The 27,907-nt window shown below is 37.2% G+C and overlaps 1 protein-coding gene and 1 non-coding gene across 3 annotated transcripts in view; one reads left to right on the top strand and one right to left on the bottom strand.

Moving 5' to 3' along the window:
* TMCC1 (transmembrane and coiled-coil domain family 1) overlaps positions 1-27,907 on the bottom strand; it is a 247,795-nt gene that overhangs the window by 188,680 nt on the left and 31,208 nt on the right. Inside the window, exons 2-3 of one of the 2 annotated variants that reach the window (XM_045051987.1) lie at positions 6,497-6,552; positions 1,945-2,210 (exon numbers count right to left, since the gene is read on the bottom strand). In XM_045051987.1, coding sequence (XP_044907922.1) covers positions 1,945-2,169 — 225 coding nt within the window. In that variant the 5' untranslated portion in view covers positions 2,170-2,210; positions 6,497-6,552. Of the gene's footprint in view, positions 1-1,944; positions 2,645-6,496; positions 6,553-27,907 lie in introns of those variants that run through there. The other variant, XM_019825115.2, reaches the window with a different exon arrangement.
* Positions 14,234-14,337, top strand: LOC111559591. Its single transcript, XR_002740720.1, has one exon. It is a non-coding gene; the product is annotated as a U6 spliceosomal RNA (small nuclear RNA).

Here is a 27,907-nt window from a genome sequence, read left to right on the forward strand (position 1 = left end):
CTGTTAACTACACAGGGATTAAAATAAAACAATGAAGTAAAATCGGTGGATTTTTCTGTAAATACATGTATCAAAGAAACAATTATTAAAAATGTTCCCCCCTGGCTCTCTATGAAGTTTTCTAAAGCAATATAAACACACACAATATGCTTTACTTACAATTTTTTTTTTTTTTTTTTGAGAGTGGGGGGAGGGTGCACATGAAAGGGCAGAGGGGCATGGCGGGGTAGAGAGTGAGATCCACACCCAATGCAGGTCTCAATCTTGACCCTGAGCTAAGATCATGACCTGAGCCAAAATCAAGAGTCAGATGCTTAAGTGACTGAGCCACCCAGGCGCCCCTAATTTTTAGCATAAAAGTCTATAATCACAGAATCACGAGTAAAAAAAAAAATTTCTTAATGTTCTCTGGTACAGATTAAGACAAATTATATAGTTGCACTGTTAGTTATTGTCAACTAGATTGTATAATCAATGACCAAATGTCCTTTTTATTTCAAAGATAACTATTATGGGGGCGCCTGAGTGGCTAAGTAGGTTAAGTGTCTGACTTGGGCTAAGGCCATGATCTCATGGTTCAGTTCATGAATTCGAGCCCCGCTTCAGATTCTATGTCTCCCTCTCTCCCTGACCCTCCCCCGCTCACACTCTCTCTCAAAAATAAACATTAAAAAAAAAAAAGGTAACTATTATGCACATAAATTTATATTATTTTCCTCATTTATACCTTTAATTTTAATGATGTGAATCATTATTCTGATGATTGCTATTCTGGTGAATATGTTATTCAGACAGGCTTAACTTCTTAAAATGATCTACTTACTGTCTATTACTCATTTGTTTCTAATGTCACATTTAGATGGAGAGGTTTAAAGGTTCTAGATTCAATATTTATATTTCCAGGCTAAATATTCAGTAAAATAAATTTGCCTGTGCCAGAAGCAGACACAGTATAAAAGTGAGACTGATTAATTAAAACTTAAGGAATACATAAAAATAAATCCAAAACACAGCAAGATGGTGACTTATAGGGCAGACCTGGCCCACAAATATGTTCAGTTTGGCTTCTATACTAACAGGTTAAAAATCAGGAAATGACTAAACTCATTTTCAAACTTCTCAAATCAGAAGACCTGGCAAGACTGGGCTCACAGTCCCAAATCACAACCATCAGCTAAAGCTAAGAAGACATTGCCCCTTTAGACAGGACTTGTACTCTCCACTTTGTCCTAGCCCCATAACATGATTTCACTCATTGTTACTACCTGCCTGGCTACATGTACCTAAGTTTTCAAACCTTACCAGAACTATTTCTACTATGTGCCTTAACTAAGTTATTTTCATAAAACTAAGTTTTACGAAAAGAGCTCCCTCTAAATTTATTAAACCTAGTTCTCCCATCCAGGCAAACCTAAAAAACCTGTTTATTAAGAGTAAATTATAAGAATGAATGCACTTTATGACAGAATGCAAAATGTATACTGAATGCTGATGATGTGGCACAGTATATGAAAATTATAACCTATTTGGTATATTCCCATGCTAAGCAGACAAACCCAGATTCTAGAACTTTCTTGCCTTCATTAATGTAAGAAAGTCAATTCATGTGCAAAACCAAAACAAGAATCATCTTTGCTCCTCTACCATAAAACTGAGCCCTTAACACACAAAAGGCACATGAAAGATACTGAAGGTTTTAGCAAAAGGGTAAAATAAAGAGAACATAGCAATATGTTAGGAAGCAAATAGGAATATAATTATAGGGATCCATTCATTAGCTAGAATGAGTATTATTCATCCCATGTATTTAATGGGAAAAAAAACTATTTTCTGCCACAACTTTGAGGTCCTTGCTATCTCTTTTTAGCTACCAAAAAGAAGTTTGGAGAGTCTTAGATATAAAGAACAGTAAGTTAACAGAAAAAGGAAATCTGGCAGACTTACCCGCTCTATAGTTGCCTCATCCCCTGGCAGACATGCAGCAGCAGCAGCACAAGCTATTTCCATCATAGCAGAGCTGGTTGGAGCATCAGTTGTAGATGAAGACCTGGGTCGGCCCGACTGCATAACAGTTGCCATCTCCTGGCCAGATTTCCTGTTGATTTGGGGGCTTCCCTTTGGGGCCTCTGGCTTGCCCCGCCTACTATGTAAGCTTGTCCCTCTCTTCATCTTGGGTGGCACTCGAATCTGCTGCAGGACACGATTCAGAGCTGTGGGGTGGGTGGGGACACCATCAATCTCAGCACATGCGTTCTGGCTTTCCAGATCCATTTCAGGTTCTGGATCTGCCTGAATTTGTTGCACATCGTGTGGAGACACTGATGACCTCCTGCGCTGGTGCTGGAAGAGATGCTTCAAGCCTTGGCCAATCACATTAATGTTCTCCAAAGCATTGTGGGTCATTTTAGACAGCTTCTGTTCTGATTCTGTCTGCTTTCTGGCCTCGGCATCTTGGGATTTGCCTCCAGGATCAGGGTCCTCATATAACTGTTCACTGCCCGAAGGCTCCATCAGTAGATTTAATATGCTTATTTGCAAACTCAAAAAATTTTAAACACACCAAGACTGTCAAATTAGGTAGGCATTTGCTTCAACAGTAACTACACATGCAGCTGTGAGACGGAGGCTTCATGCCTATCTAATGCTTAAAAAAAAAAGAAGAAGAAAAGCAAAGAAAGAAAGAAAAGAGCATCTTATTATAAGTCCATGCAGAATTTTCAGTGTTAAAGAAAAAAACATGCCACTAGCCAAACAAACAGGCAATATCATTAAGCAATCTTTAATCAGAAGATTAAAAGACAGTTTTCTAGATAATGGGCAATGATTATTTTCTAGAATAGGAAAAAAGCTAAAAATAAGTACACAGCAAATGAAAATAGCAATGTTAAAAAAAAAAAAATCCCTACAGGTTTCAACATATGAAGAACTGAATACCAGAGGAGTCATCTTGGAATGGAAACCATAATAATAGTTTACAGAACAGGGGCGCCTGGGTGGCGCAGTCGGTTGAGCGTCCGACTTCAGCCAGGTCACGATCTCGCGGTCCGTGAGTTCGAGCCCCGCGTCGGGCTCTGGGCTGATGGCTCAGAGCCTGGAGCCTGTTTCCGATTCTGTGTCTCCCTCTCTCTCTGCCCCTCCCCCGTTCATGCTCTGTCTCTCTCTGTCCCAAAAATAAATAAATGTTGAAAAAAAAAAATAGTTTACAGAACAGCCATTACTTGGGAAATCAAGAAGGAACAGACCATTCATACGTACAGTCTAGATAAGGCAATTTAATTCCTCTCAGTCACAACCACAGTTAATTGTCCATATGCTGAAACTCAGCAAAGTAAATTCAAAGAATAATAGTGAGAAGTGGACATCCCAATCTAACTGTGGATTTTAATGGAAAAGAGAAATTTCTTGTTACCAATCATATTCATCAGTCACTGGTAAACAGGGGTGTTTATTGAGAAGAAAATGGAAACAAAAATCTTGCAAGTTGAATTCTCCGCTGAACACAAAGGACCATCTGGCACCATATGAGCAAATGATCCAGGCAGAATCTGTCTCTACAGAAACTAGAGCTTTGCCCTGTACCAACTATCAAGAAGAGAGCTTCAGAGTCACTCCAGAGGTGAGGAACAAGAAGCAAGACAGTTTACATTTCAAATGGACAAGTGTTGAACAGCTGGGAGTTGGTCCCCACCCCCACCCTACCCTATGAAAAAGAGATTCAAAGAAATCCCTTTCTTTGAATAGTGTCATCTCTGACAGAAGCTTCTCACATATCCACACAAATTAAAAGCAACGAAGTAACACAGTAACTGGGTAGACGGAAGAGTAGAGAAAAAGAAAGGTTAAAATGCAATCACACACCAATATTAAATGCAGGAAATTAAAAGGAAGCTGAAACTAAGAGATGTAAAGTCAGCAAAACTGCCATGGTTATGGAAATCACATGCAAAAAAAAAAAAAAAGGAAAGGAGATGGTAGGAATGAGATTTAATGGAAAGAAACAGTACTTTTGTATTGAGGTTCTGCAAATATATAAGTTTGTATTAATGCACAGAACCTGAGGACAAAATATGATACAGGATGTTCTTTATTTCCCTATTTTCCCTCAATTTTTTGTTCAACGAGCTTTAAAACTCCCTACACTACCAAGTACTTTGAACAGCCTAAGTCACTACTAGTAAGGCCCTATGGGGGTCATGTTCTGGGGATATGGAGACTCCTTGCCACCAAGTAGCAATCTAGAAGGCATAAACTAGCTGGAATGTAAGAGTTAACTGTGAACTAAAGGATACTAGAGTTCAGAGGGGTAGGAATGCAAACCCTCTAGTTTTCTTCTTGGTAACTACTCTCAGAAGGAAGACCTTCTTACCGTGTATATGGCACTGTCATTGTGGCTCTGCTGTCCATATTCTTTCATACTTATTTACTCATCTCCTGACCTCTTCATGACTCAGAGGCATAAACATCACGACAGACTTAAAGACATTTATCTCTCACCAGTACCTTCCCACTTTCTAAATACCACAAAATTCTTTGCTCCTAAATTAGGCAAATGAGTAGCAGTCATGAGAACAGGAAATTTCACTGCTTTTTGCTTAAACTCTTTGTGGTCATGCTGAAATCCTGCCATACCACCGGGGCCTCTTGCCCTTTTCCTGATTGCACATTGCTTTTGTTTTTCCTCTTCCCATTGAGGGAGCTCAGAATGAAACCCTTAATCCTTATTAGTTAATGACTGTCTTGGCCTTTACTGGAGTTTTCTGGGGCTCCTAGAGGGCAAAAATATTGCCAATATTGCCAGTAGTACATATATTTAATTATACTCACCTTCACTCATGAGTTTGTGGAGCACACTAATAGTTATTGAATTATTTCCACCCTACAAAGCATTGAGCCCCTCAGAGAAGAAGGGCTATGTAACCAAGATACTCCAGTAACTAATCTGGGCAATTGAGACCCTGAGAAGATGGGAAGATGTGAAAGCAGCAGACTAATAAGGTAGTAATTTACCTTTCTCCTTATTTGTATTCCATTAGCTAAATAATACAACTGATTTTTTTGTTGTATCTGGAAGCAAAAGATAGAAGTTTCTCCCATGAGAGTAAAAGATACCACAATAAAGGAATGGTGTCAAAGTTAGCTGGAAAACCAAATAAATAACGTACTTTACTTGTCCTATATATAAAGATGTTACCTGTAAACCTGTTTCTTTGGGCAGTGTTATAAGCTAATCAAATGGCCATCTGATAACTTAAAAAAAAGGGGGAAACATTATACATTTTTAACATAACTTCATTTGAGATTTCACTAGCATCTGTACATCATCTTTATTTTCAAACAACTGGAAATGATGACTGATTACAAATAAAAAAATAACAGCATTCCTAAGAAAACCTAGAAACAGAGTGTCAATTTCCAAGCCAAAGCTTGCACAGGCTATCTATACAGCTGCAAAGGTTATATACTACAACAGTAATAAATTCTGGGATTTCTAAAGGCAAGACATACCTTAATCATACTAAGCAGAGGCCTATTTAGCATGGAACCCTAAAAAACCAAAATTAAGCTTTAAACATCAAGTTCTAATATAAGAATTTTTAAAAACAACCTGTTGCGCTGACTCTAAAATGTACTAGTATTTATACTTGTATCTATTATCTGCATTACTGCTGTGATAACAATACAAACAAAAAATATGGTCAAAATTTTGAAGCTTGTTAAAATTTTCTGTAGGTCAACAGAAAATCTTTAAGGCTACCTTTTGATATACACCAAATATGATGGAAGGTCAAATACTGTGTCCAAAATACCAAAGACAGTGATGGTATACTGCTGACAGTAATGCAAGCACTAAACAAATTCAATAATGTCAAAATTTTTTAGGACTCCCTTATTTTCTCCTTTAAGACAGCAAATTCAAATGAGTAACCCTGCTCAGTTTATAAAACTCTCCAAACAATATATTGAGATGCCTGGTTTAACACAAGTTCAATCATAAAGTATCATAAGATAGAAATGGTGGCTTCACTTTTATTCACTCAGCTTCTCTGAAAAGTAAAGTTTTTATAAGTAAACCAGAAGAAGTAAAGAAAGAGAAAAGGGAGTAGAAGGATGTAAGGAAAAAGAGGGGAAAGAATACAAAGTAAGGAAAAGAGAAGGAAAAGGTAGCTATCTACAGACCAGGTATTTCAGAGAACTTTGTTAAATTCTCCGAAATTTTAACAATTTTTCTAGAAAGACATAATACACCATTACTTCACATTCAAGAAACAATCTACTCTGAATTAAAATCAGAAATAAGTTTAAAAGTTATGTTTTAAAACTCTGGCAAATGTTTAAGAGGGTGCTCTGGAAAACCATTCAAATTATATATAAATTATCTTTATTTCTTTTTTTCTTTACTTTTTTTTTTTCTTTTCTGATAGATATGGTGACCAAAGCTTTTTGGCTTGGCTATCAACCAAGTTATTTCACTAACCATAAAGAGTTGTATACTTGCCTTTATCACTCTTCTTCAAGCACTTCTAAGGTGTACAGGAATCCTTTCAGGAAAAGCTGAAAGTGAACATTAAGAATTACAAAGTGAAAAACTTAGATGGGTAGCTATCTATTACATATACACAGAAAAAAAACTGAGTTTATATGTTTATGTTAATATTTATCTTTCACTGGTAGGAGTAGGGTCTAATATTTTTCAGTGTCTTCTAATTTTTCACAAATGTTATGAAGAAAAATTATGATCAACAAAGAAGATATTTTTGAAAAAAGTGCTAACTTGTTAGTACTTAAGGAAGTGCACATGTAATAAATAGCAATGAATATTTTTACACTCTCATACTGAATTAGGAATGGCTATTAATTTTAAACTTAAAATGAAATGCAAAGCAAGCACATAAAGACAATTTTATAAGCAAATATTTTTTCAAGTAGTTCGCAATTCTAGATCTGTAATATTGCATTCAAAGCTAACTTTTTTTTTTTTAATTTTTTTTTCAACGTTTATTTATTTTTGGGACAGAGAGAGACAGAGCATGAACGGGGGAGGGGCAGAGAGAGAGGGAGACACAGAATCAGAAACAGGCTCCAGGCTCTGAGCCATCAGCCCAGAGCCTGACGCGGGGCTCGAACTCACGGACCGCGAGATCGTGACCTGGCTGAAGTCGGACGCTTAACCGACTGCGCCACCCAGGCGCCCCTAAAGCTAACTCTTAAAAACTGTATCTACCATGTACAATTGAGAATCAAGATGCACGAAAATTGAAATTTTTGTGGAAAACGACCTTCTGACAGCCATTACCAGAGAAACTATTTAATTAAACAAGTATTGGGGGAGCATTTGTTTTATGCTCAGCATTATACAGACCAAGTGAAAGCATATTACCCTGCCCTTGAGGAACTCACAATCTGGGACGGAAAGTCAGATTCACGTACTTAAAACGAAAGGAAACTAGCACAAAACCATATTATTAAGCTAAAATGTGTGAAGAAAACTGCAATTAATATTAGAAGATCAGTTAAGAACAGATTTGTTCAGGAAAGCTTCATGAAACTTTCAACTGAGCTTTGAAGGATGAGAAAATGGATGAATAAGCAGGAAGATATGGACCAAGATTTCCATCTAGAAGAGCAGTAAACACAATATGTTTGGGGGCCAGTAAAGATGCTAGATGACTCTACTGGTCTATATACATTCCTAAGGCAACTGAAGAATGGGGTGGCTCGTGGGTAGATGTGAGAGAGGACTTCCTATCACATAGTCTTTTGTACCTTTTGAATTCTGTGCCTTACGACTATTATTACATATTGAAAAATAAACATATTTTTAAAAAGGAAGGAATCACATGTTTTAATCTCTGGGGTAAACATTTAAAAAGTAGTAAAGTAATACATAATTACTATGATAATAGAAAGGAAATACAAATTAAAATGCCCAAATGAATGCAAAAAGGAGGGTAGATCACAGAACAAGTAGAACTTAATATAAAAGCAAAACATAAGGTGTCAAATAGAAGCTCAAATATTCCAGTAACTACACTAATATAATCAGACCAAAAGACAAAAATTATTGCACTAATAAAGAACAAAACTCAACTATTATGGTGTTCACAAAAATCACTCCTAAAATAAAAAGAAAACAGTTAAAAATAGGGGCGCCTGGGTGGCTCAGTCGGTTGAGCATCAGACTTCGGCTCAGGTCATAATTTCACGGCTCGTGAGTTCAAGCCCTGCACTGGGCTCTGTGCTAACAGCTCAGAGGCTGGAGCCTGTTTTGGATTCTGTGCCTCCCCCTCTCTCTGCCCCTCCTCCACTCCGTCTCTGTCTCTCTCAAAAATAAACAAACATTTAAAAAAAGGCGGGGAGGCACCTGGTTGGCTCAGTTGGTTAAGCGCCTGACTCTTGGTTTCAGCTCAAGTCACAATCTCACAGTTTCATGAGTTTGAGTCCCACTTCGGTCTTGGGGTTCTTTCTCCCTCCCTCCCTCCCTCTCTCTTTCTCTCTCTGCCCCTCCCCTGCTCATACTGTCTTGGTCTCTCTCAAAAATAAACTTAAAAAAAAAAAAAGAAAAAACAGTTAAAAAGTATAGGAAGGTCATACAGACATAAACTAAAAGAAAGCCTCTCTAGCCATATTAATAGTACTCAAAGTAGACTTTAATGCAAAAAGCATTTATAGGTGTATAATTCATAGAATTCAAGTATAACTCATGAGTAAGATATAACAATTTAAGATTCGTACGCACGTAATAACATAGCCTTCTAATATATAAAGTGAAAGTTGGAAAAATTACAAATAGTGAAAAATATCCATAATCATAATGGGGAAACTTTTAACAACTCTGAGTAGCTGACCAATGACTCAGAAAGAGATTAGAAAAGGATAAAAATATAGATTTGAATAGCATGATTAACCAGACCTACACTACCCAATAACTGAAGAATAAATACTCTATCAAGCACAGAGATCTTTTACCAAAATTGATCATATGCTGAGCCCTAAGGTAAGTCTCACAAGTTACTCTGTGACCACAGTGTGGATTCCTAATGTTCAGAGAGTGAAAAGAATCACACTCTTCCTACCCGAACCCCATTTTCTCTTGATCTAACCTCTAGCAATAAAGCAGAGATGGGAAGTTGGGCCACACGGGTGAAGGTGGGAAGGAAATACAGGCTTCCAGTTATGGAATAAGTCATGGAAATAAAAGGCACAGCATAAGGATACAGTCAATGTAACAAAGTAACATCGATGTAAAGACACAGATGGTAGTTATACTTGAGGTGAATGAACACAGCATAATGCATAAGCTTGTCATATCACTAAGTTGTATACCTGAAACTAATGTAACACTTTTATGTCAACTATACTCAAAAAAACATACATACATAAATTTTTAAAATACAGCAGGGATAGAGCAACACAGAGGCTGGACAAATACCCAAAACCCGGAAAAAGGGAAAGCTTTCTCTCCAACTAAAGGAAATATAGTCCCAAGAGCATGGGAGAATTCCATTGCAGTTAGGAGGATTTAAAATATAATTTTGACAAACTGCTTAAGACTGAATGTGGGCTAACATGAGGCTGGAAAGCCCCTGGGGGCTGCAATCATAAGAGTTCCCACCCTGATGTACACTTTTTTCCAGGAACTTCAAAAGAATCTCTAATGCATGGGCGTGGATCTGAGAATATGCAGAAAAAGCTCCTCATCCTTGCCCTCACCCATACCTATGGAGCTTGAAGAGTAGAATAGCCAATGCCAATCAGCCGAGATCTATTTCCCCCATCTCCCTATGGAACAAAAGGCTTAATCTGCAAAGAAAAATTCATCAAATACCCAGAGGACACTGGTAGAATCCCACTAGAGCTGAAGGAAAGAAAAAGAGACTGAGGATACTGACACACAATTTTCACTCTCTGTAAAGTAACAATAACCTTAATGCAGGGTGAGAGAGGTTTGAAAAACCTTAACTTTAAAAACCTTACGTTTTAGGGGTAACTGGGTGGCTCAATCGGTTAAGCAAATGACTTTGGCTCAGGTCATGATCTCCTGGTTGGTGACTTAAAGCCCCAAGTCAGGATCTGTGCTGATAGCTCAGAGCCTGGAGACTGCTTCAGATTCTGTGTCTCCCTCTCTCTCGCCCTCCCCCACTCACACTCTCTTTCTCTCAAAAATAAACATGAAAGGGGCGCCTGGGTGGCGCAGTCGGTTAAGCGTCCGACTTCAGCCAGGTCACGATCTCGCGGTCCGGGAGTTCGAGCCCTGCGTCAGGCTCTGGGCTGATGGCTCGGGGCCTGGAGCCTGTTTCCGATTCTGTGTCTCCCTCTCTCTCTGCCCCTCCCCCGTTCATGCTCTGTCTCTCTCTGTCCCAAAAATAAATAAACATTGAAAAAATAAATAAATAAAAATAAACATGAAAAAAAAATTTTAATTAAAAAATTTTTAATAAAAAAATAAGTAAAATCCTTAGGTTTTAAAAATTAATCTAGACACTGCAGGTGGGTAAAAAGAAAGAAGAGGAGAAACTCTACCCAAGGAAGTGGACTGTAAAGTTTTGTGAAGCCCACATCTACAAGACCCAGATTCTAACATCTGCCTAAATCTGAGGCTTAACAGACCATCAAGAATTCCTCTTATCCTCCATTACCACACTAACAAGCTCCAAATAAAAATAACAGTGGAATATAGCTGCAAGAGACAGACTCTGAGAAACAGTATAGAGGGAAAATCCAAAGCTAAGCATGGAGATAAGGGACGCTAGGAGACAAAGGACACTAGAAAAACTTGAAGTCTCTGGGTTCCCATGGCAAGAACAAATATCAACTCTGGTAACCATGGCAATAATAAACTTCAAATATAGCCCAACCCCTAACAAATTAACACAAATTCCACCTTAAATGAGAGCAGAAAAAGGGATGCCTGGGTGGCTTAAGTGAGCATCTGGACTCTTGATTTTGGCTCAGGCAATGATGCCAGGGTCTAGCAGAAATTTGCAGTCTTCTTCAAGCATATAAAATATTTACTTCAGTATCTCCTATCCTATACAATATGTTCAGCTTTCAACAAAAAAATTATGAAGTATGCCAAAAACACAGCTTGAAGAAACAAAGCAATCATCAGAACTAGATTCAGATATGACAGATTTTGGACCTAGAAGGGAATTTATAAATTCAGAGACATGGAAATTATAAGGAAGGATCAAGTGGAAATTCTAGAAATAAAAACAGTAACAAAGAACAAAAGTTTATTAGTAGACTTGAAACAGCCGAAAAAAGAATCAGTGAACTTGAAGATAAGCTAACAGAAATTACCCAAATTGAAAAGTAAAGAAGAAAAAACAGTAGGAAAATAAAACAGGAGAGAACATCTGAGAACTGTGGGAAAATTAAACAATGTAACATACACATACTTAGAATGGCAGGAGACAGAAAGAATGGAGAAGAAGTATTAGAATGCCCAAGAACTAAGCAAAATTAGTGACAAGGCACCAAACTACAGACTTAAGAAGCTCCAAAAACAAATAAGATAAATATATCCTCCCCCACCAAAATACACATGCCTGGGCCTATCATATTTAAATTGCTGAAAGGCAAAGAGAAAATCTTGAAGATAGCAAGAGAGGGGAAAACATATTGCATACAGAGGAACAAAAATAAGGATTATAGGGGCGCCTGGGTGGCGCAGTCGGTTAAGCGTCCGACTTCAGCCAGGTCACGATCTTGCAGTCCGTGAGTTCGAGCCCCGCGTCGGGCTCTGGGCTGATGGCTCAGAGCCTGGAGCCTGTTTCCGATTCTGTGTCTCCCTCTCTCTCTGCCCCTCGCCCGTTCATGCTCTGTCTCTCTCTGTCCCAAAAATAAATAAACGTTGAAAAAAAAAATTAAAAAAAAAAAAATAAGGATTATAATAAACTTTGCCAGAAACGTTGCCAAGTAAGAAGACAATGGAGTGACAACTTAAAAATGTTGAAAGAAAAAAAATGCCCAGCCAGTACTCTATATCAAGTAAAAATATTCTTCATAAGGAGAAATAAAGACTCTCTCAGACAAACAAAAACAAAGAATTCATTGCCGGCAGACCCACCATACAAGAAATATTAAAGGAAATTCTTCAGGCAGAATGGATACAGGTGAAAAGCTTGGATCTACCCAAAAAATGAATAAACGAAAGTACAATAAAGTCTTTCCTCTTCCAGATTTTTAAAAAAAATTTTTTAACGTTTATTCATTTTTGAGAGATGGAGAGAGACAGAGCATGAGTGGTGGAGGGGCGGAGAGAGAGGGAGACACAGAATCGGTAGCAGGCTCCAGGCTCTGAGCTGTCAGCAAAGAGCCTGATGTGAGGCTTGAACCCACGGGCCACGAGATCATGATCTGAGCTGAAGTCGGACGCTTAACTGACTGAGCCACCCTGGCACCCCTCTCTTTCAGATTTTTAATTACTCTAAAATACAACTGTTTGGAGCAGTGAACAATGTACTGGTTATTTATAGCATATGTAATAAAATATATTAACAACAGTGACAGTGAAAGGAAGAATTAGGAACATAAAATATTAAGATACATGCACTACATGTGAAGTGGTATAATTTGAAGGTATACTAAAATTATTTTAAAACATATACTGCAAATCCAAAGACAACAACTAAAAACCATTTTAGGTGAGGATAAATAAGTCAACAGGGAGGATATAATACTAATAAAAAGCTCAATTCACACTACAGAAGGCAAAGGAAAAAAGAAATGCAACAAATATAAACAGCTAGCAAGATGGTAAGTTTTAATCTAATTATTACTAAATAGTTATTAATAACTAATTAATAATTAATTACTTTAATAATATGGTCTAAAAAGACACCAGTTAAAAGACAAATTGTTAGACTGGATGAAAAAGCATGATCAAGCTAAAAGCCATCTACAAAAAGTCCACTGAATATAAAGATTAAGGAGCGCCTGGGTGGCCAGTCGGTTAAGCATCCAACTTTGGATCAGGTCCTGATCTCATGGTTCATGAGTTCGAGCCCCATGTCAAGCTCTGTGCTGACAGCTCAGAACCTGGAGCCTGCTTCAGATTCTGTGTCTCCTTCTCTCTCTGCCCTCCCCCACTCACACTCTGTCTCTCTCTCTCTCTCAAAAATAAATAGACATTAAAAAAAACCTTTTTTTTAATATATAAAGATTTAGATAGGAAAAGGTAAAACAATAGAAAAAGATACCATACACTCACCAAAAGAAAGTACAGCCAAATCAATTTCAAAGCAGACTTCAGAATCAGAAAGACTGTCTAGGATAAGAAGGCCACTACATAATGATAAATGGGTCAATTCTCCAAGAAGAATGTAACAATCATAAATACATATGTACTCTAAAATAAGAGCTTTAGGGGCGCCTTGGTGACTCAGTCAGTTGAGCATCCATCCGACTCTTGATTTCAGCTCAGGTCATGGTCCTGGGGTGGTGGGATTGAGCGGCAAATTGAATTCCATGCTAAGCATGGAGCCTGTTTGCATTGGTCTCTCTCTCTCTCTCTCTCTCTCTCTCCCCCCCACCCTCCCTCCTGCCTTCTGCCCATTTCCCTCACTTGTGCTCTCTCTCTGGAATTTAAAAAAAAAAAAAAAAAAACTATTAAAATAAGAACTTTAAAATACATGAGACAAAAACAGATGGATCTAACAAGAGAAACAGACAAATCTACAATTATAAAGAGTTTTGGGGTGCCTGATGGCTCAGTTAGGTGAACGTCTGACTCCTGATTTTGTCTCAGGGTCATGAGGTCATAAAGTCAAGCCCTGCATTGGGCTCCACACTAAGCCTGAAGCCTACTTGGGATTCTCTCTCTCTTCTCCTCTCCCCTCTCTCTCTAAAATAAATAAATAAAAATAAATAAATAAATAAATAAATAAATAAATAAATAAATAAATAAGACTTTCAACTCGGTAACTGTTCAAACAAGTAGGCAGAAAATCTCTCTCTTCTCCTCTCCCCTCTCTCTCTAAAATAAATAAATAAAAATAAATAAATAAATAAATAAATAAATAAATAAGACTTTCAACTCGGTAACTGTTCAAACAAGTAGGCAGAAAATCAGGAAGGTGACCTCAATAGTACTACCACCTAACTTACATGACATTTGCAAAACACTTTACCCAGTAACTGGTAAATATACATTCTTTTCAAGTGCACTTGGAACACTCACAAAGACATATTATATTCTGGGCCATAAAATAAATCTCAACACTATTTTTTTGTGCTCGCTTCGGAAGCACATATACTAAAATTGGAACGATACAGAGATTATCATGGCCCCTGTGCGAGGGTGACATGCAAATTCGTAAAGCATTCAGTATTTTTACAAAACAGAAGAGACTCATAAATATGGAGAACAAACTGAGGGTTACTGGAGGGGTTGCAGGAGGGGGGATGGGCTAAATGGGTAAGGGGTACTAAGGAATCTACTCCAGAAGTCATGGTTGCACTATATGCTAACTAATTTGGATGTAAATTTTAAAAAATAAAAAATAAAATTTAAAAAAATAAATAAAATATTGTTTTTTTGATGTAAAGTACATTCTCAGATCACAATGAAATTACATTAAAATCAATTAGCAAAAGATCTGGGAAAGTTGCCCCAAATACTTGGATATTAAACAATATGCTCCTAAATAACCCATGGGTAAAAGAGGAAGCCTAGAAAAAAACAGAAATATTTTCAAATAAGTGAAAATGGAACATCAAAACTTGTGGGATGTTAAAACAGTGCCCAGAGAAAAATTTATAGTTTTAAATGCATATACAGTAAAACCTTGGATTGCGAGTAACTTGCTCTGTGAGTGTTCTGCAAGACGAGCAAACATTTCTAATAAATTTTAACTTAATGAGTGATGTCTTGTAATACAAGTAGTATGTGACACCGAACATCACATGATTACATGATCACAACTGAGCCAATGGTTCTTCTCTCTCCCGCTGTCTCTCTCTGCAGGATTGTGGATGATTGTCTCCCATGCTCAGATGCTCCGTCTCAGGCCACAGCGTTTGGCAGAAATCAGGGTTTTTCAGAAGGTTGGAAGGTACCCACAACTGGCACTAGTGTATTTTTTTGTCACTTCAAAGCACCTATAGACAGTCCTTTGCTTTTCCATACAAGAATAAGCTTAGGAATGCTTTGCTTCATTCTAGGTCAGGCTGCCTGCAGACATAGACCCTTTCCTCTGCTGCCTTGTTGCCAGTTACATTAAATACAGTATCTGACAGCAGTTTATTAATACTGTACTGTAGTCAACATCTTTGTGAGTGTATACAATGGCCCCCATGCAGAAAAAGATTCCATTGGGCCAAAAGATAGCAGTGATTCCATTAGTGATAGTGAACCCTCCTCCTCTCACACCAGTCAGGAAGGTTTTCAAAGGTAAGTGCAGGCTAATTTATTTTTCTTTATATTTTGTATTTTCTCTACTATTTTATATTATATTACAGTATTGTAATCATTTTTATATGAATATTTTTGGGTTGTAGAATGAATCATCTGAGTTTCCATTATTTCTTATGGGGAAATTCACTTTGATACACAAGAGCTCTGGATTACAAGCATGTTTCCGTGATGAATTATGTTCACAAACCAAGGTTTTACTGTATTAAAAAAGACCTAAAATCAATAATTTAAGCTTCTACTTTAAGAAACTTAGAAGATCAAATTAAATCTAAATCAAAGTGAAAGTGAAAGAAAAAAATAATAAAAATTAGGGCAGAAATCAATGAAACTGAGAACAGAAACAATGGAGAAAAATAAATGAAAGCAAAAGCTGGTTCTCTGAAAAGATCAATAAAATTAATGAACTAGTTGTAGCCAGGCTAACCAAGAAATGGGAAAGACACAAATTACCACTAACTGGAATAAAAGAGAGGGGGACATTAACACTGACACAACAGATATTAAAAGGGTAATAAATACAACAAACCCCTCTATGCCCATAATTTTGATAGCTTAGATGAAATGAACCAATTCCTTCAAAGGTGACACAAACTACAAAACCTATACAAGGAGAAATAGATAACCTGGATAACTCTGTATCTAAATAAAGTGAATTTGTAGTAGTAACCCCTCAAAAAAAGGGAAACTCCAGACCCAGATGGTTTTACTGATTAATTCTACCAACTATTTCAGGAAGAAATAATGATTCTGCAAAATCTCATAGAAGAGGGAACATTTCATTTCATGAGGCCAACATTACTCTAATACTAAAATAAAACAAAGACATTACCAAAAAAAAAAAAAATTACAGATCAATACTCTTAAGTGAACATATATATATGAAAACCAAAAAAAAATATTAGCCCCAGGGATGCAAAGCTGACTCAATACTAAAAAAAGCAATCAATGTTAATTCACAGTATCAGACTAAGTAAGAAAGCCGTATGATTATAACAGATACAGAAAAGGCATTGAAGTAAATTCAACATTTATGACAAATACTCTCAAAAAAATTAAGAGAAGGGAAATCCCTTAGCTTAACACAGACTATGAAAAATCTACAAAAATTTAGAAAAATAACATAGGTGGAAATAACATTGCCATGAATTTTAGGAGTGAATGAAGATACAGGAATATACATGCAGAACGTGGACTACTTGTCATTTAGCATCCACACAGAGCTTATATTAGGCATGAAAATATATACAGAAAATGTTTGAAACCTACAAATCCTATAATGCAGATGGAGGAATAAATTCACTAGGTTTTGGGTTTATTTTTTAAACTTCATTTTCAGGAACGTACAAATCAAATCCAGGGTTTGCATTGGTAGTTTTTACCTTGTCTTTCTGCCTCTCCCCTCTGCTCTTACCATTCCTGAAAGGTATCCACAAGAACATCCTTAGTTCATTCTGCCTTAGTTCTAATACAACTTGTGAACTTATAACCACCTGCATCTTTTGATCTGCATCCCAAAATCTGGTCTAAGAAGGAAACTGATGAAGAAGTGAATCCTCTACTTTAGCATTCTGACTTAACTCATGAACTAATAAAAATGAAAGCTCTTAACCGTCAAAATACTCCCTTCTTTGATGACACCTATGATCTGAAAATTAGACCCCTTTTTATTCTGAAGACATAGCCTGGTCCCCACAGAAAAGAAAAAATGGAGAGAGGGGAGGATATATATGAGGCTAGTTATTCAGCATACGTAAAGGATAGCTGTTTTAAAAACAAGCCTAGATTATGAATCACAGTGCATTAAGAATGCTCTAGAACTCCTATATGGGTCAGGTCTTAAATCCCGTTTTGTGTTGTGTGTGGGTTAAAGATGTACAAATAAGCAAGTACGAAACATAGAAAAACCATATTAATAGAAGAAAAAAGGGAGAGAGAATATCTTGATGAAAAAGTATAGATAATCTATAATTAATCTGTCTACAGATATTCCCACCAACTCCCAAAAAGATTACTCTTTACTCCCATGGGTAATTACAATCTCAAGAAGAAGGGGAGGAAAGGAAAGATATCTGGGTTTTCTAAGAAGCCTATAATCCTCAAATACTTTTTGAAATAAAGATGCACAAGTAAATACTATAAAGTATAAACCAGGTATCTATTATCAAAAGTGAATAGTTAATAACCAATAAAGGAAATGAGGCAAATCCTTCCAAATGAAGCTGAAAGAGGGAGCATTTAATCACCTAGTTAAGCAGTTTTGACAAGGGTTCTCAGAAAAGGCCAGAGAAATGTCCCCGAAGAGTCTAAGAATGTACAATGGCAAGAGCCCTGAAATAGTAGGGAAAATATCTTGAAAAACCTTCAAAAGAAAAACATCATATGACCTGTGAGGAAAGGTGGGGGCGGGGTGGGGTGGGGGCAGGAAGGTCGGTGTCTCCCAAATACTTCAGTGTAAGGGCAGGCAAAAGGGGGGAAAAAGTTTTCTCGTGTATGTTCTTTTCAAACTAAGAATAAAATTCTTTAAGTTTCCTCCTATGGCAATTCTCTCTCTCTCCAAACATATCCAAAAGAAACTTAAATATCATATACTTCAAGCTATTTTTCATTTTTCATCACATACAACAACTAATGCTTTGAATGATGTCAGCTACATCATACTTGGTTTTACAAGGGACTTCCTTCTGAGACCCAAGCATAGAAAGGACTATCAAAATAAAATTCCTGACTTTGAACAGCAGAGGAATAAGTAACAGAATAAATGAACCAACTGAAGACAATTCCTATTAAGATCACTGAAAATCAAGAAAGAGCCAAAATAGATTCTACAAACCTTCTGGTATAATACATTTATACATTAAATCTTGAAAAAGTTTATCTTTTTTAAAAAATCCTAATTTCAAATTTCTTACATCAAGTATTCACAATTTGTCATTTGAAAGAAACAGGAAAAAACACGATAATCATATAACATGTTACATTTCAATACACCCTGAGTATGTCAAATTTTGTTCACCTGCCCCAAAGCTAATCCTAAATCTCTCCAGAATAAATAAATGAACACAAAGTTTAGAAATAAAATCTAACCATGTTTTTCAGATTTTAAAAACGTCTCCAATTTATGCTCTTTCTCCTTCACTGTAGGTCATTTGAGATGGTTTCAATGGTAACACATACCTTATGCATTGCTACACTGAAAATTTATTCAACCGTTCTATTCTTGAAGTCATTATTTCTTCCCATGCTTCTATTTTGTAAGGGGCAACATTTTTCAGTCACCTCCTAAGGGAATTCGTGATTCAGCAACATCTTTTCCCAACCCAGTCATTCACACTCAAAACAAAATTTTCTGTTGACCTCCACGTTTCATACAGCACTACTGACCAAATGAATAGGTAAGAAACTCAAGAGTTAATAAAGAAATGAGAAAGACACATTAAGTTCAATAGACATTTATCACTTTGAATAATGCCTTCTCCTCAGTCATAAATACAGTTTTATCAAACTTGCTTGTGTATACTCTGTAAATATGGCCAAAGAAAGAGGACCTCACTAAAAGCATGGTGACTACAAAGAACAGGTAGGTACAGTGACTTCTTAAGCTGTTTAGTCAATGAATGAACATACAAACATGAAAATGTAAAATACTAAGAAACAGTGTCACATTAAAGCAAGAAGCAGGGTCAATGAAAGAATGTCTGGTGATTCAGGGATTCCTTTCACAGACTGTATTTTATCTCAGCTTTCTTCTTAACTGCCTGACTTTAAAAAAATATACGCTCACAAAAATGTTTACAAATCTCTAGCACTTTCAATTCTAAGAAACTGTTTCTCCTAATGAAGAATACTTCCAAAAGAATGATTTTCCTAAAAGGGGTCACATGTGTTTATGTATCTGTATGTTATTAAACAGATTCTCCAGGGCTAATGGACATTCAAAGGGATGTTTCTTTTTTAAATCCTGGACAAGACTGTCTTATTAACAATGAGAGAAATTCAGCAGTGTTAAGACCCTGATCTTTGGAGTGAGCCAGTTATTTAAAGACACTTACTAGCTGTTTATCTTTCTGTAAAATCTTAGATGTTAAGTCTCAGTTCCCTCATTGATAAAATGGCAATGAGACCTACTTCCTAGAGTTGTGAGAATTATATAAAATAATGCACAGAACATATTTTTCACAGTCCCTGGAATTAATTGTTCCCTAATGATATCTACTAATAACAACAGAAAGAATAAAAGAAAAAAAAAAAAAAACACAGAGCTCTCTCCTTTTCCTGTAATAATTACATTACCCTCACTCCCTCCCCAGCATTTCTCCTTGCCCTCAACCCAACAATAAGAAACTACACAAGTAAATTAGAAATACCTAAATATGATAACCAAAAAGTTACAAATTAAGAATTATAAGTTTCTGATTCACCACATACCAATTATATTTCCATAATCTTTATTCTATTTCACATCTCACTAATACCTTAACCAGATAAAATTCAACTCTGGCAATTCAATTCTCTTTTTAATCTAAAAAGTATTTATATATTCAGTGAACTACAGAAGTCAGTCTTCAAGAATGTTCAGGAAAACAGGAATAGTATTTTCAGTAGTGAGTGTAGAACATTCTAAATGCTCAAAACATTATTTAAGTTTATTTAGTTATTTTGTAGAGAGAGAGAGAAAGAGAGAGATTGATTGAGCAGGTGAGAGGGGCAGACAGAGAGGGAGAGAATCCCAAGCAGGCTCCGCACTGTCAGTGAGGAGCCCGACTCGGGGTTCAAACTCACAAAACATGAGATCATGACCTGAGCCGAAATCAAGAGTTGGACACTTAACAGACTGAGCCACCCATGCACCCCTAGGCGCTTCTATTTCGTTAGGTTTTAGCAACATCATCAAAAAGTACCAAGTTCTTACCAAGTGTGCCAGGACTCGTAAAGTCCAGTAAAACACAGCACAGAAACTAAAAAAACCTAACATGAAAAGAACAATGTTATAATAAGAACAAAAATAATTGACAGGCCTCAAATGATTTATCTGCTAAGCATTATATTTGAAAGCATGATAGAAATGAATATCATGTTACTAACTCCACCATTCTGCTAGTCCATTACAGCTTTAGGGTATAACAGATATAAAATAAACTGCACCTATTTAACATGTACAATTTGATAAGTTAACAAAACATTTATATCCATAAAACCGTCAACATAATCAAGATAACAGACATTTCCATCAGTCCCAAAAGTTTGTTCATGCCCACTGTGTAATCTTGTCACTCCTACCCTCCTCTCCTGTCAACTATCTTCTGTGATTACAGAGTAGTTTTCTAGAACTTAAATATAGTATATCTGCTTTATTTTATTTATAAGTCTGACTTCTTTCATTTAGCCTAATTATTTGAAGAGCCATCCACGTTGTTAAGTATCAGTAATTCTTTCCTTTTAACTGCTCAGCAGTTAAAAGAGAGGGAGACATACAACCCAAAGCAGGCTCCAGGCTCTGAGATGTCAGCACAGAGCCCAACAAGGGGCTTGAACTCATGAACCACGAGGTCATGACCTGAGCCAAAGTCAGACACTTAACCAACTGAGTCAACCAGTGCCCCTATATTTTTTTATTTGAGAGAGAGCATATATGAGAGCAGAGGGAGGCACAGAGAGAGAGACAGAAAACCTCAAGCAGGCTCCACATTCAGCATAGAGCCCAACATGGGGCTTGATCCCACAACCCTGGGATCATGACCTGAGCCAAAACCAGGAGTTGGATGCTCAACTGCTTGAGCCACCCAGGTGCCACCGTATTGCTTTCATTTCTCTTGGATAAATACTTAAGAAGTGAAATGGGTGGGTCATATGGTAAGTTTACACTTAAATTTTAGAGTAACTGCCCAGCTGTTCCAGTTCACATTCCCAACAGCATATGAGAATTCTACTTGGTCTGCATTCTTACTAACACTGGACCAATCTTTATAATTATAGCCATTCTAGTATAACAGTACATTATTATGGTTTTAGTTAACACTTTTCTAATGATTTATGAAGTTAAGCATCTTTGCACATGCATATTAGGCATCCATTTATCTTCTTTGATGAACTTTCTATTCAAGTTTTTGTGAGGTTTTTTGCCCTTTTTTTTTTACAAGGTTGTTTGTCTTATTGCGTTGCAAGAGTTCTTTATATACTCTGGATACATATCCTCTGTCAAATACGTTTTGCAAATATTTTCTCCCAGTCTGAGGGCATGCCTTTTCATTTTGTTTTTTATTTATTTTTTAGTGAGCTATATCCGACAAACAACATTATATTAGGTTCAGGTATACAACATAATGATTTGATGTAAGCATATTTTGCCAAATGATAACCATAACATATCACCTCACACAGTTACAAATGTCTTTTTCATTTCCTTAACAGTGAATTTCAAAGACAAAAAGATTAGAGGCGCCTGGGTGGCTCAGTTGGTTGAGGAGCCAACTCTTGGTTTCTGCTCAATGATCTCACAGTTTGTGGGTTCGAGCCCTGCATCAGGCTCTGCGCTAGCAGAGCAAAGCCTGCTTGGGATTCTGTCTCCCTCTCTCTCTCAAAATAAATAAATATTTTTTTAAAAAATACTCAAAAAGATTTTAAATTTGAGGACATCCAATTTAGTAATTTTCCCCCTTCATGCTTTTTGTGTCTTAAAAAACCCTTGCTAGCCCAAGTTCATTAAGATTTTCTCTGGTACTGAAAGACAAATACCATATGTTTTCACTCTTATGTGGATCTGGAGAAACTTAACAGAAGACCATGGGGGAGGGGAAGGGAAAAAAAAAAAAAAAAAAGAGAGGGAGAGAGCCAAACCATAAGAGACTTTTAAAAACTGAGAATAAACTGAGGGTTGATGGGGGGTGGGTGATGGGCATTGAGGAGGGCACCTGTTGGGATGAGCCCTGGGTGTTGTATGGAAACCAATTTGACAATAAATTTCATTAAAAAAAAAAAGATTTTCTCTGGTACTTCTAGAAGTTTTATGATTTCAGGTCATACATTTAGGTCTACAGTCCATTTGAAGTTAATTTTTACATATGCTATGAGGTAAGGGTTGAGATTCTTTTTTTGTGCATTTGTATTTGACTATACCAGCACCATTGATTGAAAAGAGTGAATATTCACAGAATTAAAATGACTCCACTTCCATTCTATACAACCCTTTCCCCTAAAACAAGTCCCTGGCTTAGATTCCATAGTCCATCATCATTATTAACATTCCCTTATACACATATTCAATTTCTTAGGCCTTCTTCTCCTTCCCTCAACCAGCAACACCCCAATCTTGGATATTTTACCTGCCTATTTCACATACAAAGTGACAAGAAAAGTCATGTTTCCATGCTGACCCAATGACACTGTAAATTCATGTCCACTAATCTCAAATGGGCATTTGATTCTGTAATTCTCTAGTATATTCACTCCCCCATTCTTACAGAGGACTGTTTCACACTTCTTAACTCTCTTCAAATCTAACATCCCTTCTATCCTTAGTCCCTTAATGGCCTACCTTCCTGTGTCATTGAAAAAAAATAAGCACTTAGACAAACCTAAACCACATCTACTTCTCCACCGGCATCTGAATCCATACCATCAGCACTCCCTACTGCTAGTAAGGATTAAATGGTGGTATTCCCACCATGGTCAACTTCCCTACTTATATGCCTATTCAAACATAAACTATAAGCAACTCTTTCTTCACTCTAAACAACTTCTCCCTATCTAGACTGGATTATTCCCATCAGCATACAAACATTATACAATTTTTCCCACTTTAAGAAAACATCTCTTGACCCTATATCCACCTTCCAGCTAAAGCCCCATTTCTCCCCAAACTAATCCCCTCCCAAACCCCTGCCCCCCGCTCCTCCCCAAAAAACAATATAGTGACTTGGATTATCTGATGCTGCACTAGGATATGATGAGTAGGAGTCAGTAAACCGGGATTAAGTCTCATCTCGGCCATTAGTTTGCAACATATCCTTAAGCAAAGCAATTAATCTGAGCTTCAATTTCCTCTTGTATAAAACAGAGATACTGGACAAAAATTAATCTCTAAATATCCCTAGAATATTCTGTATATATCAGCATCTGAAACATCTTTAATGAAAAGGAAAATACATCAGTTGTGCAGCTGAAAAGGTATGAAAAAGATACTCACTAGCCTAAAGAGGAAGAAACCATGAAAAAGTTAACCAAATAACTCAAAGTACAAACTTTACCATAGGAAAGAATACAAATCATTATTGATCACAGGAAAGTGAAACAACTGACCTCCCAAATTATCATCTGCTAGTTCTTCAAAGTATTTTACTTCTTCCAAGGGAACCAAAAGGATTGATGTGGATAAGAACACCCAGCAAAGCAAGTAACTACAGGAACTTTTTCAGAACATTAGAAAAATGCAGTTATCCTACCTGTTGTAAAAAAAATTTCTGTTCAAAACAAGGAATAAAAGTCCTAACAGATCTCACCATCAAACTTACCACCAATTAGAACAGCCATGTGTTTTCCTAAAAAGTCAAGGGGGCGCCTGGGTGGCTCAGTCGGTTAAGCATCCGACTTCAGCTCAGGTCACGATCTCACGGTCTGTGAGTTCGAGCCCTGCATCGGGCTCTGGGCTGATGACTCAGAGCCTGGAGCCTGCTTCCGATTCTGTGTCTCCCTCTCTCTCTGCCCCTCCCCCATTCATGCTCTGTCTCAAAAATAAATAAACGTAAAAAAAATTAAAAAAAAAAAAGAAATACAGAATCTTAAGCATCCGACTTCGGCTCAGGTCACGATCTCGCAGTATGTGAGTTCGAGCCCCGCGTCAGGCTCTGTGCTGACTGCTCAGAGCTTGGAGCCTGTTTCAGATTCTGTGTCTCCCTCTCTCTCTGACCCTCCCCCGTTCACTCTCTCTCTCTGTATCAAAAATAAATAAACGTTAAAAAATTAAAAAAATAAATAAAAAGTCAAACCTACAGTTTTCTTAGGCACTCCAAAGAGGAACATCAAACTGGAGAAAAGAAGAAGCTCCAAAAAAAATAAATTGCACATACAATTTAAATATTCTGGGTAAACAGAAATGTTCAAACATTGAGAAGTTTTTTGCCCTTTTTTTACAGAGCAAAACGTGAACTAAAAGAACTAAAAAATAAACTCCAAAATTAAAGAAAATTACATGCATAATTTTACAAAATCATGTATTTTAGGGTAAGAGAGTCTTAATAATTACCAGTTTAAATGCTTTCCCTACAAGCTCATACTTCCCTAAAGCCCAAAGAACTTAAGTGATTTGCCTGAGGTCATACTATTAAGTGTCCCCTGCCACATCAAAAACCCAGGTCTCGGGACGCGTGGGTGGCTCAGTCGGTTAAGTGTCCGACTTTGGCTCAGGTCATGATCTCACAGTTCATGGGTTCAAGCCCTGCATTGGGCTCTGTGCTGATGGCTCAGAGCCTGGAGCCTGCTTCAGATTCTGTCTCTCCCTCTCTCTCTGTCCCTCCCACACTTGCACTCTGTCTCCCTCTCTCAAAAATAAATATACATTAACAACAACAACAACCCAGGTCTCGAGAGGATTCTGGGAAGATGGCAGAGTAGGAAGCACCAGGAATGGCTACCCACCCAGATGACAACTGCAAGAGCAGAATCTGTCTGATGTAACTATTTTGGAATTCTGGAGTCTATTCACGGCTTGCAAATCCAGGGGAAGGCTTACACGATAAATCCAATCAGTTTCAACTCAGCACAGTAGTAGTAGCTACCCAGCCCCTACCCAGCCACATGAAGGGCAGCTGTGCAAAGTTCCTACAGCAGCCTGCACAAACCTTGTGGGAGCTAGGGTGGGAGGCGGAAATAAACAAACAAACAAACAAACAAACTCTGTCCTCCAAATATCAGAGGTCTGTGCCCTGGTCACTGACTATTGTTTCTGATCACAGAGGTGGCAAAGAAGCAGGTGCCATTGTTGTTGCACTTCCCCCACCCCCAAGCTATCACAAGGCCCTCCCCTCTTCAGCAATAGTGACTTCCAGGGCATTTAAAAAGCTAGCATCCTCTTCCCTCCTCTTTCATTTTTCTATTTTTCCTCTACTGGGAAACAGACTCTAAAACCTAAGACATTCAAAATCAACTGCATACACAGGTAAAATCAGAAAGTGACTGCACATTCCTAGGGAAAAGCACAGGATCAGAAAAGACCTGAGAAGACCTTAACTTTACACCTCAGACTGACCCTTGGCATGGAGGCAGCCTGCAAAGATAAAAAAATAATAACAAAAACAGCAAACTCTAGGGAGGCAGGAGAACTTCATATCCAGAATTACCACACTATTTGATTCAAATGTCCGGTTTTCAGGGCACCACTCAGGGCAACGAGTAACCGGTTAACTTTTGACTTCGGCTCAGGTCATGATCTCAAAGTTCATGGGATCAAGCCCCAAGTTAGGCTCTGCACGAGAGTGCAGAGTCTGTTTGGGATTCTCTTTCTCCCTCTCTCTGTGTCTCTCCCTTGCTCAGGCTATCAAAATGAATAAATTTTTTAAAAAATAATAAAAATAAAAATAAAATAAAATGATTAACACTTAAAGAATTAAAATCTCTAGACACTTTAAAAAATGCTCAGTGAGAAATGTGAAATCAGGGCGTTTGGATGAAAAACCCTTTTCCACCACACAAAACAAGAAGACAGACATCTTCCCCATGAATTCTGGCAAGGTCAATTCCCACCCTTATTCACAAAATTCTTGGAGAGCTTCCTTGGCCTAAAAAAAACCCACGCTATTTCACAATGACTGAGTAAAGCCTGGGTATGGATATGGTTACTTAGGGGACTTGCCTATTTTGATGGTAAGCAAACAGTTCCTTATGGTGTTTCAACAATTCTAAGTCATAAAAAACAGTGGGTATCATAATTCATGACAAAACAAAAGAAGCAAGTAAAGACATCTTGTTATAAACAGAGGCTAAAGTATCAGAAATTATTAACAATTTAGGAAAAGATAAATATTTATAAAGAAATTATGAGAGCTAAAGAGGAAGAAACTCATTATTCAGTTTCCAAAATGGCCAAATGACTTAGCATGAAAATCTAGTAACAAACCTAATTCATTTTTCAAAATTATTAATCTTTTCAACCAAGTTCAACAAAAGACTGCCAAAGCAAAGAATCTAGAACTAAAATTTTATTCTCCTGAGAAACTGTATATTCTGCTAAAACAACTACATCAATCAACCTTTCACTTTATGATTTTTCTCACATAAATTTTTCTTAAATTTTGGCATCTATGACTGAAAAAGGCTCAACAACCAATAAAAAACGATTAGTAGTCTCATCACATTGCGAGTACAACCATTACGGATAAGTTTGGCAGTTTCTCATAAATGTAAATATTCAGGGGCACTTGGGTGGCTCAAATGGGTTAAGCAGACAACTCTTGATTTCAGCTCAAGTCATGATCTCACAGTTCATGAGATAGAGCCCTGTGTCTGGCTCCACGATGACAGCACAAAGCCTGCTTGGGGTTCTCTCTCTCCTCTCTCTCTGCCCCTCCCCCCACTCACATGCACTTTCTCTCAAAAATAAACATTAAAAAAATTTTTTTAATTAAACATGCAGTTTTCATATCTTCCAGCAGTCTCACTCCCTGGCATTTATCCCAGAGAATGAAAACATATGTTCACATAAAAACTTATGCATGAAATGTTCACGGCAGTATTATTGATAATACACCAAACTGGTAACATGAATGCCCCTCTCCATAGACAAATGTTTAAACAAACTGTGGTACATCCATACTACGGAATATTCATCAGTAATAAAAAGGGAGGAGCAATTGATATTAAAACATGTTAACAACTTAGATAGATCTCAAGGTCATTCTATGTTTAGTAAATAAAAAAAGCCAATCTCAAAAAGTTATATACTATATGACTCCATTTATACAATATCCTCAAAATAACAAAACTACAGAGATGGAGAACTGATTACTGGTTGTCAGAGGACAGGGACAAGGACCAGATGGAGGTAGTTTCTCAAAATAATGTTCTGAATTTATGCAATAAACATTAACTGCCCTTGGACTTTCAAGTTTTTAACTCCAGCCCTGTCTCCAGTGAAATTATCTGCTAACTTTCCCCCCTCAACTAGCTGATTCACTAAATTAGCAACAGCTAGTAAGCAAAACATGCCAATGAGGTACTTCCATCTCTCAGTCATTAAGATATCCTTGCAGAAAGTTTAAGAAGAGTAAGAAACGAAGTTAAGATTCAGAACCCACAGCAACTCCAATGTTAGCTGGTTAACAGAAAATCTAGCTATCAGTACTGAACATGCAAAGGCTATGTACAGGAGCCCAAGAATGGCACAGTGATAATGTGTGTTAGCTAAAAAATAAAGTCAAATGGACTAAACATTACTGCATTTTGATTCTAAACCTTGTTAACTGATTAAAAGGCACAACTTACTTGAATAACTTTTGAAGG

The sequence above is a fragment of the Felis catus genome, chromosome A2 (genome assembly GCF_018350175.1).
Source record: "Felis catus isolate Fca126 chromosome A2, F.catus_Fca126_mat1.0, whole genome shotgun sequence".
NCBI classification, from domain to species: domain Eukaryota; kingdom Metazoa; phylum Chordata; class Mammalia; order Carnivora; family Felidae; genus Felis; species Felis catus.